Raw genomic sequence first — 18519 nt, 5'->3', positions numbered from 1 at the left:
TATATATATATATATAATACACTCACATATTTTTATAATAACCCCCTCTTTATTTTTTTCCCAATTTCTGTTTAACTGAGAGCAGATTTTTACAACACATTTCCTAACATAATAGTTTTTATATCTTATCTCTAAAAATTAATCTATTTTATCTTTGTCATGATGACAGTAAATAATATTTGACTAGATATTTTTCAAGACACTTCTATACAGCTTAAAGTGACATTTAAAGGCTTAACTAGGCAGGTTAGGGTAATTATGCAAGTTATTGTATAATGATGGTTTGTTCTGTAGAGTATCGAAAAACAATTTGGCTTAAAGAGGCTAATAATTGACTTTAAAATCATTCATAAAAAAATGAAAAACTGCTTTTATTCTAGCCAAAATACAACAAATAAGACTTTCTCCGGAAGAAAAAATATTATCAGACATACTGAGAAATTGTCCTGGCTGTAAAACATAAACAGGCAAATATTTAAAAAAAGAAAAAAAAATTCAAAGGGGGGCAAATAATTCTGACTTCAACTGTATATATATAGCACTGAATAAATTTCAAACATTATTATACAAAGTATTTTCCTTCGCTCACCTTTAATAACGAAGTGCAAGTATCGTAGAGCTGGTCATACTCTGCCGTCTTCTGAAAAACCCTAAAACATTCTTGGAGTTTTTCTCTGGTTGCACTCAGAAACTCCTCCTTCACAGGTAGATCCTGAAAATACATTGTTGATAATTACATTAACAAAAGGTTTTTTATCAACAAGCGCTGCACAATACATCACAATAATAGTACATGCAATATAAGTATCGCCGAAATGTGTGATAAATGATTTATTTTATGCCTTGGTTGTTTATTTAGATTTGGCTAATTTGATGGAACATAATTATCTTTATCCCCGCCTCCCAAGTAGTTACTGTTCTGCTATTGGCTGGAGCAGTGAACCCATAGCTGAAAATGAACACTAAAAGTCAAGCCAAGAGGAAATTGACAACAGCCAATGAGAGTCAGAATATCTGCTAGGGTTTTCACTCATTCATACCTAGCAGGCACCAGACGCCACATAGATGTAAATTAGTAATTATTAATTTATTATTCATCAGCAATTTATGGCTATTTCGTGGCAAAATGGATATACATAAAATATTACATGTTAAAAACAAATTCGTATTACAATAAAAATTTACTTAGACAAGTATATTAAATATAAATAAAATATATTCAAGGTTAAATCTGATTTTTCAGTTAAATTTTTAATAAATAATTTCAAATTGTTCCAGGTGGTCGAACAGATGTAAAATTGACGTTGGACTTAAATTTAGTTGAATATGAAAATGGGGTTGACGTCAGAATACAACGTCAGTTTGAGGTCAGAATCCAACGTCAAGATGTAGGATTTTGGTTAGTTAATGCCAAATCGTAATATCAACATCTACTGACGTTATGCTTTAACATTGTATGAACAACACATTATGACATTAAAGTGACGACGAATTTTAATTAGGTAATTACACAACATAAAATCAACCACAGATAAACGTCTACTGATGTTAAGAGTTTGACATTGTATAGATGTCATATCATGAGGTTAAAGTTATGTTGGATTTTAGTTAGTTAATGCCACAGCCTAAAACCAACCAAATATCAACGGCAGCTGACGTCTGTATTAGACAGCAAAATTGACGTAAACTAAAGATTAATGTTGTGTACATGCTGGGTTGTGTTTTTAAAGGTTAAATATTTGCACATCGACACAGTTTTTTTAGTCTGAATTAGATCTAATTAGATCAGAAAATGATCTATTACCTGTTTATTTTAATACCATGAGTAAATTATTTGAAAACGACTAATAAAAATAGCATTTAAGGAAAATGTTGTATCGTAAAAAATATCGTTAGCGTATTTATCCAGTATCGTGCAGCCCTAATATGTGCGTAAATATGAAATTTACACTTGTAAAGAGATGAAAGTCTAAAAATGCTGCTGGAATGTGCTTGAAAAGGGCTTAAATTTGACTTTGAAAAAAGGTGTGAGAGCACTGAAATTCTGGAGAGACCGCTCAAAATATCGGAAGGAATATCATTATCGCAATACTCAATTACGTTCATAATGGAAAGGTACGAACCGTGTTACAGTGGGTCACGGGATAAGCCAGTGTGACATCTAGGGAAGTGTTGTAGTGGACTAAACTCCTGTGCCTGTAGAAAGAGATCAGCTCCGGCACTGAGCTGAACGTCAGAGGCTCCGAGAATCCAAATTTGCCCTCCTGATGGAGGATCCGGATGAGTTTGTTCGTGCCGTTGTTCCTAACAGTTAATGTATATTCTCCCTGCACCTTGCAGGAGGCGTCTCGCACCAGGAAAGCACCGTCAGGCATGCCGTGGAGTATTTCGTTCACCTCCTCCCTAACAGCACAGAAAGTAGTGTGATAATGAGAGGAATTTAATTTACAAATACACAAACAAATATGATTAAAGACACAAATACTGGGGATAATTCTGTGTTGTTGTTTGTTTCTCCTCACCTTGATATGTCCGCCCAGTACCATTCGGCATCCTGTAATAAGTCACTGGGCTCTCTTTGCGTTTGTAGATGATCGTCTGTACTGTTGACTGATGAAGAAATATATAGGCAGGAAAAAACAATATGAGAGAACAGTTTCAGCAACTGCTATATTCCTAGTTTTAGATGTTACAAGTGTTTAGATGTTACAATAAAATACTAATTTGACATGTTTTTGGATATATATATATATATATATATATATATATATATATATATATATATATATATATACACACACATACACACACACACACACACACACACACTAGGGCTGCACAATATATTGTTTCAGCATCGATATCTTAATGTGCACTTCCGCAATACTACGTCATATCATAGTATGTTGTATAATTGGTATTATTATTGACCAGATTTTGAACACTCATGATTTTGCAATGATTAACTATGAAGTTACTAAAACATTTAATATTTTAGCGTGTTTTTATCATTTAATTCACTTTTAAAGTTTTGCCTATATTTTTAACTTGTATATATATACATTTATATACTATTGCATGTATATATACTATATGGTGTTATTTTGCACTTGATTAAAAAACTTGTGCATCTAAATATTGCAAGACTTCCAGAAACTCCTATTTTGTTTGCACAGGGTTGTTGCTGTACTACATTTCTCAATGTTTGTGATTGGTTTATTATAGTTTACGTAGATGCATTTCCTTACAAAATCATCCCAATTTATAGAAAATTACAAATTCCTTCCAAATAGACGTATTCATTTCATCTGGTAAAATGATTTGATTAATATTGCAATATATATTGTAGAAAAATAAAATAGAATCGCAATGATAGTTTTTCAATATCGCGCAGTCCTAATATACACACATTATTATTATACATATATAATAAATCTACTATTAATACATATATATATATATATATATTAGGGTTGTAACAATATACCGGTATGACGGTTTACCACGATTTGAACGTGCACGATTATCATACCATGAACAATTGCATATCAACGGTTTTAACCCTTAAAGACCGAGACAGCCGCCCGCGGCTAAAAATAAGTATAGCTCTTAAATGTTTAATAACTTTTGATCCGCTGATCCGATTCATACAATTCAAAGATTGGCATAAAGAAGAGAATCTCATCTTTCCAGTGCTGTATCACATAACATTCGCGGACTTTCAGAGGCTCCGGAATCAGTGCGGTTACGTCATCAACATTTGACAACGCTGATTTGACAAAGAAACGCTCGTCACTGTGTCTCCGGACAAATCAGACATGATACATTGATGCATTGTCCCTCCTCCATGCCCAGATTGGTTCAAACTCGCTATATCACAACCAGGTTTCGCTTTTGTTTGTGGACCAAGCTTTTTAAACAACACGGAATGAGAGAAAGGCATACATTTATGCGCGGCTAAATAAAACGCAAAAATTTTTTGTTTTGCATGAAATAATTCTCATACTAAGTACTTTTGCATGCACAGCAGCACAGAAACATGACAAAATAGTGACACAGCAAAGACGAACTGCTGCTCTTGCTGTTTTCAAAAGACGCAAATGAAGGTGCAGCTGTTTGTCTGCATTGCAGACAACCATATCCATATCCATAGACAACCATATCCATGCTGGCACATAAAACCTAAGGATGTTCCATTTTGAATCTAGTTTCGTTATTTAACTATTTATAGTATAGTAAATATTTATATCTATTTTTTACTGAGGATTTGCACCATGTTTATTTGGACTGACACATTATTTATTATTTTCTTATTTTTATTTGTTCATTGTAAGTGGTGTTGTTTATAGTAACTAAAAATATACTATTTGGAAAAAGTCAAATTTGCTTCACTGTTCTATTATTTTGTAACATTTGTAACATACCGTATACCGCGAAACCGTCAAACCGTGGTATTGTTTTAGACGATTATCATACCGTGAAAAATTCATACCGTTACAACCCTAATATATATATATATATATATATATATATATATATATATATATATATATATATATATATATATATATATATATATATATATATATATGAAGTATATACAGTGCGTAATGTTTTTATTTATAACTCTGTGAATATAGATAATATATTCTAGTCCATTTAAACAAGCCAGATTAGATTAAACATATATTTATTAAAATAATATTTGATTCCCCAAACTTCTTTAGAAATAGAAAGATAATATTTATATTTTATAATTTTAAATATTTTTTGTTTCTTTTGTTCTTTTTACATTTTTTATTTAATATTTTCCCCAAACATATCAATTTGGGCTATTATCATAATTTACTTTGATAGATTAGCTCCAGATTTGGCTTATTGATATATATATATATATATATATATATATATATATATATATATATATATATATATATATATATATATATATATATACATACATACATACATACATACATACATACATACATATATATATATATATATATATATATATATATATATATATATATATATATATATATATATATATATGAAAGAAAAATATTTTAAATAAAATGTGATTTAAATGCACTTAGTGATGTCTGTGTTATTTTCTCAATATATATATTTCAAAATAAAATAAAGGTGTCAGAATATACTACAAACGTTATTTATATATATAATATATAACATAATTATATATATTTTTAAATGTAATAATAATAATAATAATAGCCTGAATATTAAAAATCATTTTATTTCTAATCACACATAATTAAGATTAAAAAATGCGTTTCTAATTTTTGTCAATGCTAAATTACATCACATAGGCTACATATGCAGTCATGGCAGGCAAAATGAACAATGAAGAAAAATTTACTGAAATTACAGACTACAATACAAGTCAGGTAATAGGGAGAATAACTAGATGCCATATGCAGATCATCACATTATTAACCCACTGAAGAACAATAATGAAAAACATGAGAAAATATGAGACAATAGTTCGGTATGTCCCTTAGCCCCTAGGATAAACAGCTTGTTTGAGAGGTTTGTGTCACAGGAAATTCACCTAAAATAGAAGTACATTTAAATTTAATAAAGACTACATGCATACATGCATTTAATAATAACACCGGCTATGATTTATGTGACATATTGTATATTAAAATATATAATAATAAAAATATAATTAATGTGTTACAAAATATATTAAAATGGCTATGATTTCTGTGACATTTTATATATAATATTAATAATATAATTTATGTGTTGCAAAATTTATTATAAATGTTAATAGTAAGACACCGAATATATATATATATACGAATCCAATGCGATTTCACAGCAAACACATAACTAATATTTTCGTATTGGTTTCATTTTTATTTAGTTATTACATAGTTATAATGCAGATATGACAGGTGAATTGCTGAATTTGGACATGGTGTAAGCTATAAGCATACGATTCAAGTCATAAAACAGAATTTATATCTAGTTGTGTATGAGGAGTGGGGGCAGAGGCGGTCACGATTCCATTAATGAAAAGCAGATGGTCAGAAGATTTAAAGAGACAGTAAACTAATTTCCTTACTATTTAAACCTTGATGAGTTTCTTTATTCTGATAAATACAAAAAGAAGATATTTTGAAGAATGTTAGAAATCGGTAACCATTGAATTGCATATTAAAAATAACAATGGAAGTCAATGGTTACCGGTTTTAAGCTTTCTTCAAGATGTCTTCCCTTAGTGTTCAACAGAGAAAAAAAACTGAAGAGGCAGTAAATCATGACAGAATTTTAAATTTTGTGTGAAATATCGCTTAAACTCTTGCTTATACCCTCATTAATTATAAGTAACTTTTCTGTCAAAAACAAAAAGAAGATATTTTGAAGAATGTACGAAATTGGTAACCGACGTCCATAGTTAAAAAAACAAACAAACAAAAAACAATGTAAGTTAATGGTTACCCGTTTTCAGTTTTCTTCAAAATATCTTCTTTAGTGTTCAACAAAGAAAAAAAAGTTTGGAACAAATGAAGAGAATAAATAAGGACAGAATTTTCAGTTTTGTGTGAACCATCGCTTTAACTCTCGCTTATTCCCTCACCAATCCATCAGTAACTTTATTTTGTTCAAAACAAAAAGGTATTTCAAAGAATGATCAAAATTGATAACCACTGACATCCATAGTTTAAAAAAAAAGTCAATGGTTACCCATTTTCAGCTTACTTCAAAATATCTTCTTCAGAAAAAATAATGTTTGGAACAACTGAAGAGACAGTAAATTTTCAGTTTTGGGTAAACCACCGCATTAACTCTCGCTTATTCCCTCGTCAAACTATCAGTAACTTTATTCTGTTAAAAACAAAAAGAAGATATTTTAAAGAATGTTAGAAATCTGTAACTAGTGAATTCCATAGTAAAAATAACAATGGAAGTCAATGGTTACCGGTTTTAAGTTTTCTTCAAAATATCTTCTTCAGTGTTCAACGGAGAAAAAAAAAGGTTGTAACAACTGAAGAGGCAGTAAATCATGACAGAATTTTCATGAACTATCACTTTAACTCATTCCCTCATCAATCTGTCAGAAACACTGCCAACAGTAATACAGTGTAACATTACAGTATTTGTTTAAAAAGACAATTTACTCACTATTCAATCATCCCCAAGTGATTCCAAACCTTTATGAGCTTCTTTATTCTGTTAAACAGATATTTTGAAGAATGTTGGAAATTGGTAACCACTGAAATACATAACAATGCAAGTCAATAGTTACCGGTTTTCAGCTTTTCTCAAAATATCTTCTGTAATGTTCAACAGAAAATTAATGTTTGGAACAACTAAAGAGGCAGTAAATCATGACAGAATTTTCTGTTTTTCGTGAACTATCGCTTAAACTCTCGCTTATTCCACTCGTCATTTTATCAGTAACTTTATTATGTTAAAAACAAAAAGAAGATACTTTGAAGAATGCTAGAAATCGGTAACCATTGAAATACACAACAATGGAAGTCAATGGCTACCGGTTTTCAGCGTTCTTCAAGATATCTTTAGTGTTCAACAGAGAGAGAAAATGTTTGGACAGAATTGTCCGTTTTGCGTGAACTCTCGCTTATTCCCTCGTCATTCAACTAGTAACTCTGCCAGCAGTAATACAGTGTAAAGTTACAGTATGTGTCTAGAAAGACGCCTGTCTGGAAGTATGTGCAGACTGTCTACGGTGACAGCTGTGGACAGAAAAGCGCTCAGGATTTCCTCGGTATTCCCGCTTGAGAACTCATGAATCCTACTATGGAGAGTGTGAATGGACTGTGAATATTTACAAGATAAAGTGACGTGACACCAGAGGGCCGCTACGATTGGCTCAAATAAAGACTTTGCGAGGGTCATGAATATAAATCAAGCTGTTGATTGGACGCTTCAGGACTGTTACCAAGCTGCGTCACCACTGCCTGTTTAATATTCATAAGCTAACGCTTCGCCGTAGTAGAAACTGGTACTTCTCAGGGCCCGATATATTCCTGCGCTGCTGACCTCGATGAACTCGGCGGTGACATGTTGAGACATGCAGAACTCAACGAAAGAAAAGCCAAAAGACCGGCTTAACTCACTTTTCCATCATATTAACCAACTTAACTATCGCAAATGTTACGTTAAGTTAACCGAACACCGACGTGCTGTTGTTCCCAAGATTAGCGTTTGACACTTAGGGCTGTATTTGAACCAGAACAAAGGCAGAGTGACTTGAACAGAATAACCACCAAATATAAACAGATACCATGAATATAATACAGAAATAAAGTCACATACCAGTGCCAGCAGGGCTGACTCGACTCATCTCGATGTAGGAGAACGTTTCTGCAGACGATGACATCCTTTCATCAACAATGGGTCGTGTTGCAGAAGTGAAGAAAGCCCCTTTAAACACTGCAAATCGTATTGTCAAACGATTAAAGACACTTATCCGAAGTTTAAATGTAAGACGACGAATAAACCGACGGCAAAAATGCGAAAAGTAAACGTATTTATGTTCTTAATCCAGTTGAGTCCAGTTGTAATAATTTGGCAGGGAGTCATTCAAAGATAAAACTCTGAGAAAAGCTTCCGAACGTGTATCTGAATAATATACATGACCAGCACATTCATAACACCGTGTACAGCTCTAAATATCCAAATGAAGTGCGTGTCGTGAGTAAATCAAACTCTTGTACGGTTTTGGGACGATATAAGTGCTTGAGGGCGATACCATTAATCTGCACGGGGGAAACTTTGAGCAGGATGCCGATGTGCTGTTATTATTTTTAAATTTACTGTTATTACAAAATCGCATTTTAATATTTAAAACCTTGGATTATACACAATTTCTAATGTTTTTATTTTCTACACACATTTATTTAAAGACAAATCCGTGTTAGTGTTTGAAGCAATCACCCCCTTTCCTTGAAACTATGCTATGGTCCGTTTTTTGTCCTGTATATTGCATTGTACTCTTGGTACTTTTCCCAAACAACTGTTTAAAGTTGAAATTCGGAGATTTCTACGCACAAACTTTACCACTTGTATTATTAAATAAGAATTGGATGTGTGTACATGAATAAAGAACAATGTCTAGAGGATTTTAATGGCTTTAATCTAAAGGTCACGATGCGATTCAAGGCAGCTGCACATAGGGGGAGTTGGTTTAGTGAGGGAAGGGAACATTGTGTACTGTTGGCATCCTGACACACTGAAAGTTTCACTCTGAATAGTGTTCAAACACTAGTATATTTCAGCTTGCAGAGCTGCATTTTTTTTACCAATGCATGATTTAAATTGAGTTTGCATTAAGATATGCATGAGAGTTTATGACAATAGCACAAAAATGCCTGCTTTTACTTAGAACTAAGCACGTCACATATTACAGTGAAATATGTTTAATAAATAACAAACACAGTGTATATAATGATATATAAATAATGCAGAATTGAATGCATTTTATAATTAAATGACAGTGTATGTGGTCACTTTACAATAAGGCTTTATTAGTTACTGTATTTGTTAACATGAACTATTAATGAACAACACAATCATAGTTCAACATTTACCAAAACATTACAAAAACCCAAATTCATGCTTGTTAACATTAGTTAATGCACCATAAGATAACATAAACTAACAATGAACAACTTTATTTCCATTAACTAACATTAACAAAGATTAATAAATGCTGTAATTAATGTATTGCTTGTTTATGTTAGTAAATACATTAACTAATACAACCTGTTACCTGTTTTAGCAGAAAATCACATCTAAATTAATGTTATGTAAAAGTAATCTAAAAGTAATCCAAAAGAACAAATAATCTACAAAATTACATTACTGACTACATTTTCAGTGAGTAATTATAATTAAAAGTAATCCAAAAGTACAAGCAATCTACAAAATTACATTACTGACTACATTTTTAGTGAGTAATTATAATTTAAAAGTAATCCAAAAGTACAAGCAATCTACAAAATTACATTACTGACTACATTTTTAGTGAGTAATTATAATCTAAAAGTAATCCAAAAGTACAAGTAATCTACGAAATTACCTTACTAACTACATTTTTAGTATAGTAATTAATCAGAATTTAAAAGTAATCCATAAGTACAAGTTATCAACGAAAATACATTACTGACTACATTTTCAGTCATTTAAAAGTAATCTAAAAGTAATCCATAAGTACAAGTAATCTATGAAATTACATTATTGACTACCTTTTCAGTGAGTAATTATAATCTAAAAGTATTCCAAAAGTACAAGCAATCTACAAAATTACATTACTGACTACATTTTTAGTGAGTAATTATAATCTAAAAGTAATCCAAAAGTACAAGCAATCTACAAAATTACATTACTGACTACATTTTTAGTGAGTAATTATAATCTAAAAATAATCCAAAAGTACAAGTAATCTATGAAATTACCTTACTAACTACATTTTTAGTATAGTAATTAATCAGAATTTAAAAGTAATCCATAAGTACAAGTTATCAACGAAAATGCATTACTGACTACATTTTCAGTCATTTAAAAGTAATCTAAAAGTAATCCATAAGTACAAGTAATCTATGAAATTACATTATTGACTACCTTTTCAGTGAGTAATTATAATCTAAAAGTATTCCAAAAGTACAAGTAATCTACAAAATTACATTACTGACTACATTTTAGTATAGTAATTAATTATAATTTAAAAGTAATCCAAAGTATGCGTAGTCTATGAAATTGCATTTCTGACTACATTATCATTCAGTAATTATAATCTGAAAAAATTCAAAATTACAAGTAATCTATGAAATTACATTACTGAACACATTTTCAGTCATTTAAAAGTAATCCAAAAGTACAAGTAATCTATGAAATTACATTACTGACTACATTTTTAGTATAGTAATTATATAGAATTTAAAAGTAATCCATAAGTACAAGTTTTCTACAAAAATACATTACTGACTACATTTTCAGTCATTTAAAAGTAATCTAAAGGAATCCATAAGTACATGAATCTATGAAATTAGATTATTGACTACATTTTCAGTGAGTAATTATAATCTAAAACTATTCCAAAAGTACAAGTAATCTACGAAATTACATCACTGACTACATTTTTGATCAGTATTTTTTATAATTTAAAAGTAATCCAAAAGTTCAAGTAATCTACAAAATTACATTACTGACTACATTTTTAGTATAGTAATTAATTATAATTTAAAAGTAATCCAAAAGTACAAGTAATCTACGAAATTACATCGTTGACTACATTTTTAGTATAGTAATTATAGTTTAAAAGTAATCCAAAAGTATGAGTAATCTAAGAAATTACATTGCTGACTATATTTTAGTTCAATAATTATAATCTAAAAGTAATCCAAAAGTACAAGTAATCTAAAAAATTACAATACTGACTACATTTTCAGTCAGTAATTACTAATTATAATGTAAAAGTAATCCAAAAGTACTAGTAACCTATGAAATTACATTACTGACTAGATTTGCAGTCAGTAATTATAATCTAAAAGTAATCCAAAAGTACAAGTAATCTACAAAATTGTATTACAGGCTACATTTTCAGTGAGTAATTATAATGTAAAAGTCATCCAAAAGTAGTTAGATTACATTGCCTAAAATTGCATTACTAATCTAATAAATTTCGTTAATGAGTACGGTTTTCATCATGCGATTTATAAGTAACATATCACAATTTGTAAGTACCCAGCAGCACTGCAAATATTACATAAATTCATTTCAATATCTGTGTGTAATCAAATCATATTCAAAAAGCAAAAATAGTACCAATAAGAATTTAAATTATGGAGTATAATAGGAAGTAAAATGATCTCATCAAGCCATAATAAAAGCTTCCCTAACATGAAATGCATTCATATTTAATAAATAAATGGTAATGAATTTCATTATCAAGACAAAACCCATTGCTTAAACCTTTCCAAATGTAATTCATCACAAACAAAAGCCGACCTGTTAATAATTTCCCATTTTACCATTTCAGATCATGGCAACAACCAGCTTTACATATTGACAGGTCAGAATATTACTGATGTTTTCATATTCACGCCAGAATAATATGTGCTTTAATAATCTGATACATACTGATTTTCCAAATACTGTAAATATTTACTGTCCATCTCACTTCTTTATAAGTGATATAATAACAAATACTGCACTTGAAAAAGAACATTGTATCACTTTCAGCCAGATCACATTGCAATTTTTCCATAAGCAAAAGAAGTGATAGTGTCTATTTCTGGCGGTTTATGAAAATAAGCCAAGATCAGCACTTGCGTATATACACAGCCATGGCCATTGTGTTTCCGGCCTCGCAACAACTGAATTGTGTCTCTGCTAGCAAACAAAGATTAGAGAATATGAATCATTACACGTGCTACGACTAACACTGCAGCGCATTTTGGTTTGTTTATCAAGGGTCAGTCTCAGTATACATGTGCTGCAATAGTGTTTCGGCTTTGAACAGTACCTTAATTCTTGAGATTATTTTTTATGCTATATTTTCACAGCAGAAAACAAGAGTTGAAGCAAGTATTGACGTACATTTTGAGAAATGCAGTCAAAAAAATCTGTCATTTTAGGCTACAAATACAAAGTTAAGGGCAAAATTATCCGCCCTCCCCTCCTGTGCAATTCTTTTAGAAATATTTCTTAAGTGATATTTAAAGGAGCAAGGAATTTCTTTATATTTAATATTTAATTTATATGTATGTATATATATATGATACAAATTATATGCAAATATAAATACATGTAAATATATTTCTTTGGTATTTTATGCACAGTATGTGTGTGTATTTATACATATATACACATAAATATACACAGTACGCGTATATATTATGTAAATACAAACTGTTATCTTGGGTGCGATCACAATAATCATTTGACAACCGTAATATTCCTTAAATTTTAGTCATTTTTCTGGGAGCAACATAATATTTAAATCCCTAAAATGTAAAAGTTATTTCATCAGTGTTTACTGTACATCTGCCAAAGATAATCTCACAAAACATTACTGAAACTGACATTAAAAACTAAGCATTCATTCATGTTCCTTTGGCTTATTCTCTATTTCAGATGTCGCCACAGTGGAATTAACCGCCAACTACTCCAGCATTCACACACACTTACGGCCAATTTAGTTAATCCAATTCGCCTATAGTGCATGTGTTTGAACTGTGGGGGAAACCGGAGCACCCGGAGGACACCCACGCCAACATGGAGAGAACATGCAAACTCCACTTAGAAATGCCAACTGGCCTTGCCGAGGCTCAAACCAGTGACCTTCTTGCTGTGAGGCAATTGTACTACCTACTGCGCCAGGGTAATATTAATATTATTATTTTTTTGTGCTGAAAAGTTCATATTGACTAAACATATTTGTGCGTATTGTGTATATTGTTTGGCTATATAAATATCTGCATGAATATAGTGTTTAAAATAGTCCAAATGTTTCACCGTCCTGTTAATTTCATTTTCTTTCTCCAATATTTCCCAAATGATGTTGAACAGATTCAGGAATTTCTCACAGTATTTCCTTTAATATTCTTTCTTCTGTAGAAAGTCTTATTTGTTTTATTTCGGCTAGAACAAAAGCAGTTTTAAAACAGTTTTAAGGTCAATATTATTAGCCCCCTTAAGCAACATTGTTTTGGATTGTCTACAGAACAAACCACTGTTGTACAATGACTTGGCTAAATATCCTAACTTGCCTAATTAAGCCTTTAAATTGCACTATATATTTATGTATATATGATACAAATTATAAGCAAATATAAATACATGTAAATATATTTCTTTGGTATTTTATGCACAGTATGTGTGTGTATTTATACATATACACACAAATATACACACGTATATATTATGTAAATACAAACTGTTATCTTGGGTGCGATCACAATAATCATTTGACAACTATAATATTTCGTCATTTTTTTGCGAGCAACATAATATTTAAATCCCTAAAATGTAATGATGATTATTTCATCAGTGTTTACATCTGCCAAAGATAATCTCACAAAACATTATTGAAACTGACATCATTGACTTTATTTTCCTTTGGCTTAGACTCTATTTCAGATGTCACCACAGCGGAATGAACCACCAACTATTCCAGCATATGCATACACTATATACGGCCGATTTAGTTAATCCAATTCCCCTATAGTGCATGTGTTTAAACACCTTGTTCAAGCTCTTGTACTCTGCAAACTGGATTACTGCAACTCTACTAGCCCGGCTTCCAGCTAACTCTATCAAGCCTCTTCAGCAGCTCCAGAACGCAGCAGCACGAGTGGTCTTCAATGAACCTAAAAGAGCACATGTCACTCCGCTGCTCATCCGTTTGCACTGGCTGCCAGTTGCTGCTCGAATCAAATTCAAAGCTTTGATGTTTGCCTACAAAGCGACTTCTGGCTTTGCTCCTTATCTGCTCTCACTTCTGCAGATGTATGTTCCCTCCAGAAACTTGCGTTCTGTGAATGAACGTCGCCTCGTGATTCCATCCCAAAGAGGGAAGAAATCACTTTCGCGAACTCTCGCGCTCAATCTGCCCAGTTGGTGGAATGAACTCCCTAACTGCATCAGAACGGCAGAGTCACTCGCTGTCTTCAAGAAACGACTAAAAACTCAACTATTTAGTCTCCACTACACTTCCTAATCTGCAATTGCCTCTCTGGATATACTAACTGTATAAAATAATAATAATAATTTACTAATACTTTCCTTCTTAGACTGTACAGACCTGAAACTTGCCTACAGCACTTATTCATTGTTGCTCTTATAGTTGTGTAAATTGCTTCCTTGTCCTCATTTGTAAGTCGCTTTGGATAAAAGCGTCTGCTAAATGACTAAATGTAAATGTAAATGTGTTTGGACTGTGGGGGAAACCGGAGCAAGCCCACACCAACATGGAGAGAACATGCAAACTCCACTTAGAAATGCCAACTGGCCTTGCCGAGGCTCAAACCAGCGACCTTCTTGCTGTGAGGCAACAGTCCTAACCACCGAGCCACCCAGAAAACTCATCTTTTACCCAAAATACCCATGTGAACATGGCCTTAGTCATAAGACTTTATTTTAAGAGCCCTTAACTACTATGTACTTACATGTAAATACAAATCCAATGTACTTACTGTGTTCATAATGTATTGCAGAACACTTCTGGTGCTCTTGAGGTGGGATGTGGGGGCAGCTTTGATGGTATTGGTGGGTTTAAGAGTGGGTTAAGGTGTCAGGGATGGTCAACAGTGTAATTATAAATGTAATTACAGCAATTACGTACAGATGTAATTACATTCAGGTATTTAATCAAGCACAAGTACACTGTATAAACATGTATTTGCACAATAAATACAACGTAACTAATTATTATTTACAGTGTAATTACATATTAGCAGGGCCAGACGGAATCTGCGGACGTTTTTTGCTATTTCTGCGGAGAATTTTGGTAAAGATCTGCGGATTTCTGCGGAATTATTTTGGGAGTATCCAGCGGAGTATCATAACTTACACTTTAATATATTAAATAAAAAGTAATAAATTACTGAATAAAAACTGAATAAATTCCGATTTACACATTTACTCAAGTAAATAAACAGAATTAATAATGCAGAAATCTGCGGAATTCTGCGGAAAATCTGCGTAATTCTGCGGAAAATCTGCGGAATTCTGCGGAAAATCTGCGGAATTCTGCGCGCGCAGATTCCGTGTAGGCCTACATATTAGGTAAGACCACTTACTATAAAGTGGGACCGACTTTTGCTTAACATCTGTAGCACTAATTAAACAGATATACAGTTTTTTTTCCAAATCAAGCTACACCTAAACAATGCAAAACTTTCACTGAACTGAAGTGTAATTTTTTGTGTGCTTTAAAAAGCACGTCTGAGAGGAAATGCGCCAATTTTAGAGCAGCTTGATAACGAAATTCCTCTAGCACAGGTCACACCATGCACATGAGGACACGCTATTCCAATACAAACAATATAGAGTAAATAAAATAGCTGGCGTGGGGGTTTGTTGTGGTTGACTCTGACGCAAGTTGTGTCTTTTGAGGTTTTTTTGTTAGTAAAGCATTTGACTGGCTCTCCACTGATAACGCCTCAAGGATCTTAAACACACCTGCTTACACACGCTTCAGGCACATTATTATGGCAGCATTGACCTTTTTATCGCATTTTAAAGCACTTGTGGATGTTGCGCACGTTGGTTTGTGGTGTCAGAAGATTAAGGGTGTAATTAATGAGTGAACTGGTGTCCGCATATATGATGGAAAATGGTACGAATTAAAAGGAACCACATGTGAGAGTCATTTTGTTTTATATAATTTGTTCAGGCTGCACGGTGGTGCAGTGGGTAGCACATTCGCCTCACAGCAAGAAGGTCACTGGTTTGAGTCTCGGCTGGGTCAGTTGGCGTTTCTGTGTGGAGTTTGCATGTTCTCCCTGTGTTCGCGTGGGTTTTCTCCTGGTGCTCCAGTTTCCCCAACAAGTCCAAAGACATGTGGTACAGGTGAATTGAATAAGTTAAATTGTCCGTTGTATATGTGTGTGAATGAGTGTGTATGGGTGTTTCCCAATGATGGGTTGCAGCTGGAAGGGTATCCGCTGTGTAAAAGCATATGCTGGATAAGTTGGCAGTTCATTCCACTGTGGCGACCCCAGATCAATAAAGAGACTAAACCAAAAAGGAAACGATTGAATGAATAGTTTGTTGGGTCACTCTTTAATTTAATGTGCAATTTAGGCTATTAACAAACCATTAAGCACAAATTTTAGCTCAATATGCTACTAATTATATATATACTAATATGCTGCTTATTTATAGTTAGTAAGGTAGCAGTTGTGTTTAGAAATTAGGGAAGTAAAATAAGACCATATTTTATGTGCTAATATATACACTCACCGGCCACTTTATTAGGTACATCTGTCCAACTGCTCCTTAAGGCAAATTTCTAATCAGCCGATCACATAGCAACAATATAGTATGGACAAAATACAAAGTCTATCATTTCATATTATGTTCTTTCATTTTTTTTATGGCGATATTTTTTCATACTTTATAGAAGTGGATATTACATTACAGGGATGAAGAATAACGTAAAATAGCAGCATCATGACAAGTGGCAGTCTTGAAAGTAGAATGTTTACATTTAGCATTTTATTTAGAAATGTTTACTAATTTTAAGTTAGACCTCTAATCGTTACTTTTTAAAACATGTTTTATATTTCATCAATATTCATTTTATATTATTTTGACATTTTTAATCACACATTTACCTTGAAGTCCTAAAGTGATGAATATACAGTTGAAGTCAGAATTATTAGCCCCCTTAGATTATTATTTTTATCTTTTTTTTTCCCAAATTATGTTTAAAAGAGCAAGGAAATTTTTACAGTATGTCTGATAATATTTGTTCTTCTGGAGAAAGTCTTATTTGTTTTATTTTGGCTAGAGTGAAAGCAGTTTTTAATTTTTAAAAAGCATTTTAAGCTCAAAATCATTAGCCCCTTTAAGCTATATTTTTTCCAATAGTCTACAGAACAAACCATCATTATACAATAACTTGCCTAATTACCCTAACCTGCCTAGTTAACCTAATTAACCTAGTTAAGCCTTTAAATGTCACTTTAAGCTGAATAAAAGTGTCTTGAAGAATATCTAGTCAAATATTATTTACTGTCATCATGACAAAGATTAAATAAATCAGCTATTAGAGATGAGTTATTTAAACTATTGTGTTTAGAAATGTGTTGAAGAAATTTTCTTTCTGTTAAACAGAAATTGTGGAAAAATAAACAGCGACTGACTTCAACTGTATATATAAATATGAATGAGTACATTTTAGATTAGATGCTACTTTAAAATGTAAGGAGGATATAGTCCTTTACAACTGGTCGATGTATTTGCAAACGAACAATTTGTACAGAAATTATACAACATCATGATAGATATCGTTTCAGTATATGAGATTACTCATCGTGATATGATATTTTAGCATATTACGTCATCTAATTAGCATATTCATTACGTTTCTTGGCCAACTATGAATAATAATACACTGACCGACGCGAATCTGAGCGTTTTGGCAGCGCTGCAGCAATATTTGTAAGAAGAAATATGATTAATAGTGAGAATGTGACATAATATCTGTTAATAAAGCCTAACTTATCAAGCTCACAGCATTGATTGAATGTGCTGCTCCTGTGGCGCTCAATGGAGAATTGCGGTGGGAGAAAAATAACAAAGACCTCACGCTCTTAAAGCTGTACCTGGAAGATTCGTTGAGACTCTGAAAGATTTGTCGATGGGATTTGTCACAAAACTTCGTCGCTAATATTGAGGTAAAGTAGTTCAGTTGGCCACAACACCGGGGAAACTCTGAAGCGACAGTTTTCCGGGTTTTGATGTCACGTGAGCGCCAATACGTCACTAAAGACACGCCCACCACAAGTG

At 32.2% G+C, this 18519-nt stretch overlaps 1 protein-coding gene across 3 annotated transcripts in view; it reads right to left on the bottom strand.

Moving 5' to 3' along the window:
* The window catches only part of pik3r3a (phosphoinositide-3-kinase, regulatory subunit 3a (gamma)), a 31232-nt gene extending 12788 nt beyond the window's left edge, over positions 1-18444 (bottom strand). For 2 of the 3 annotated variants that reach the window (XR_015477652.1, NM_213038.2), the window contains exons 1-4: positions 8317-8705; positions 2523-2610; positions 2124-2403; positions 590-712 (exon numbers count right to left, since the gene is read on the bottom strand). Coding sequence is in view for 2 of the 3 variants with exons in the window: in NM_213038.2 (NP_998203.2) it covers positions 590-712; positions 2124-2403; positions 2523-2610; positions 8317-8380 (555 nt within the window). In the remaining variant the exon portion in view is untranslated. Of the gene's footprint in view, positions 1-589; positions 713-2123; positions 2404-2522; positions 2611-8316; positions 8706-18335 lie in introns of those variants that run through there. The other variant, NM_001291329.1, reaches the window with a different exon arrangement.
* Positions 18445-18519: the final 75 nt, after the last annotated feature.

Source organism: Danio rerio, chromosome 2, assembly GCF_052040795.2.
Source record: "Danio rerio strain M-AB ecotype USA chromosome 2, GRCz13ab, whole genome shotgun sequence".
Classification (NCBI taxonomy): domain Eukaryota; kingdom Metazoa; phylum Chordata; class Actinopteri; order Cypriniformes; family Danionidae; genus Danio; species Danio rerio.
This window is presented reverse-complemented; position numbering and strand designations above follow the sequence as displayed.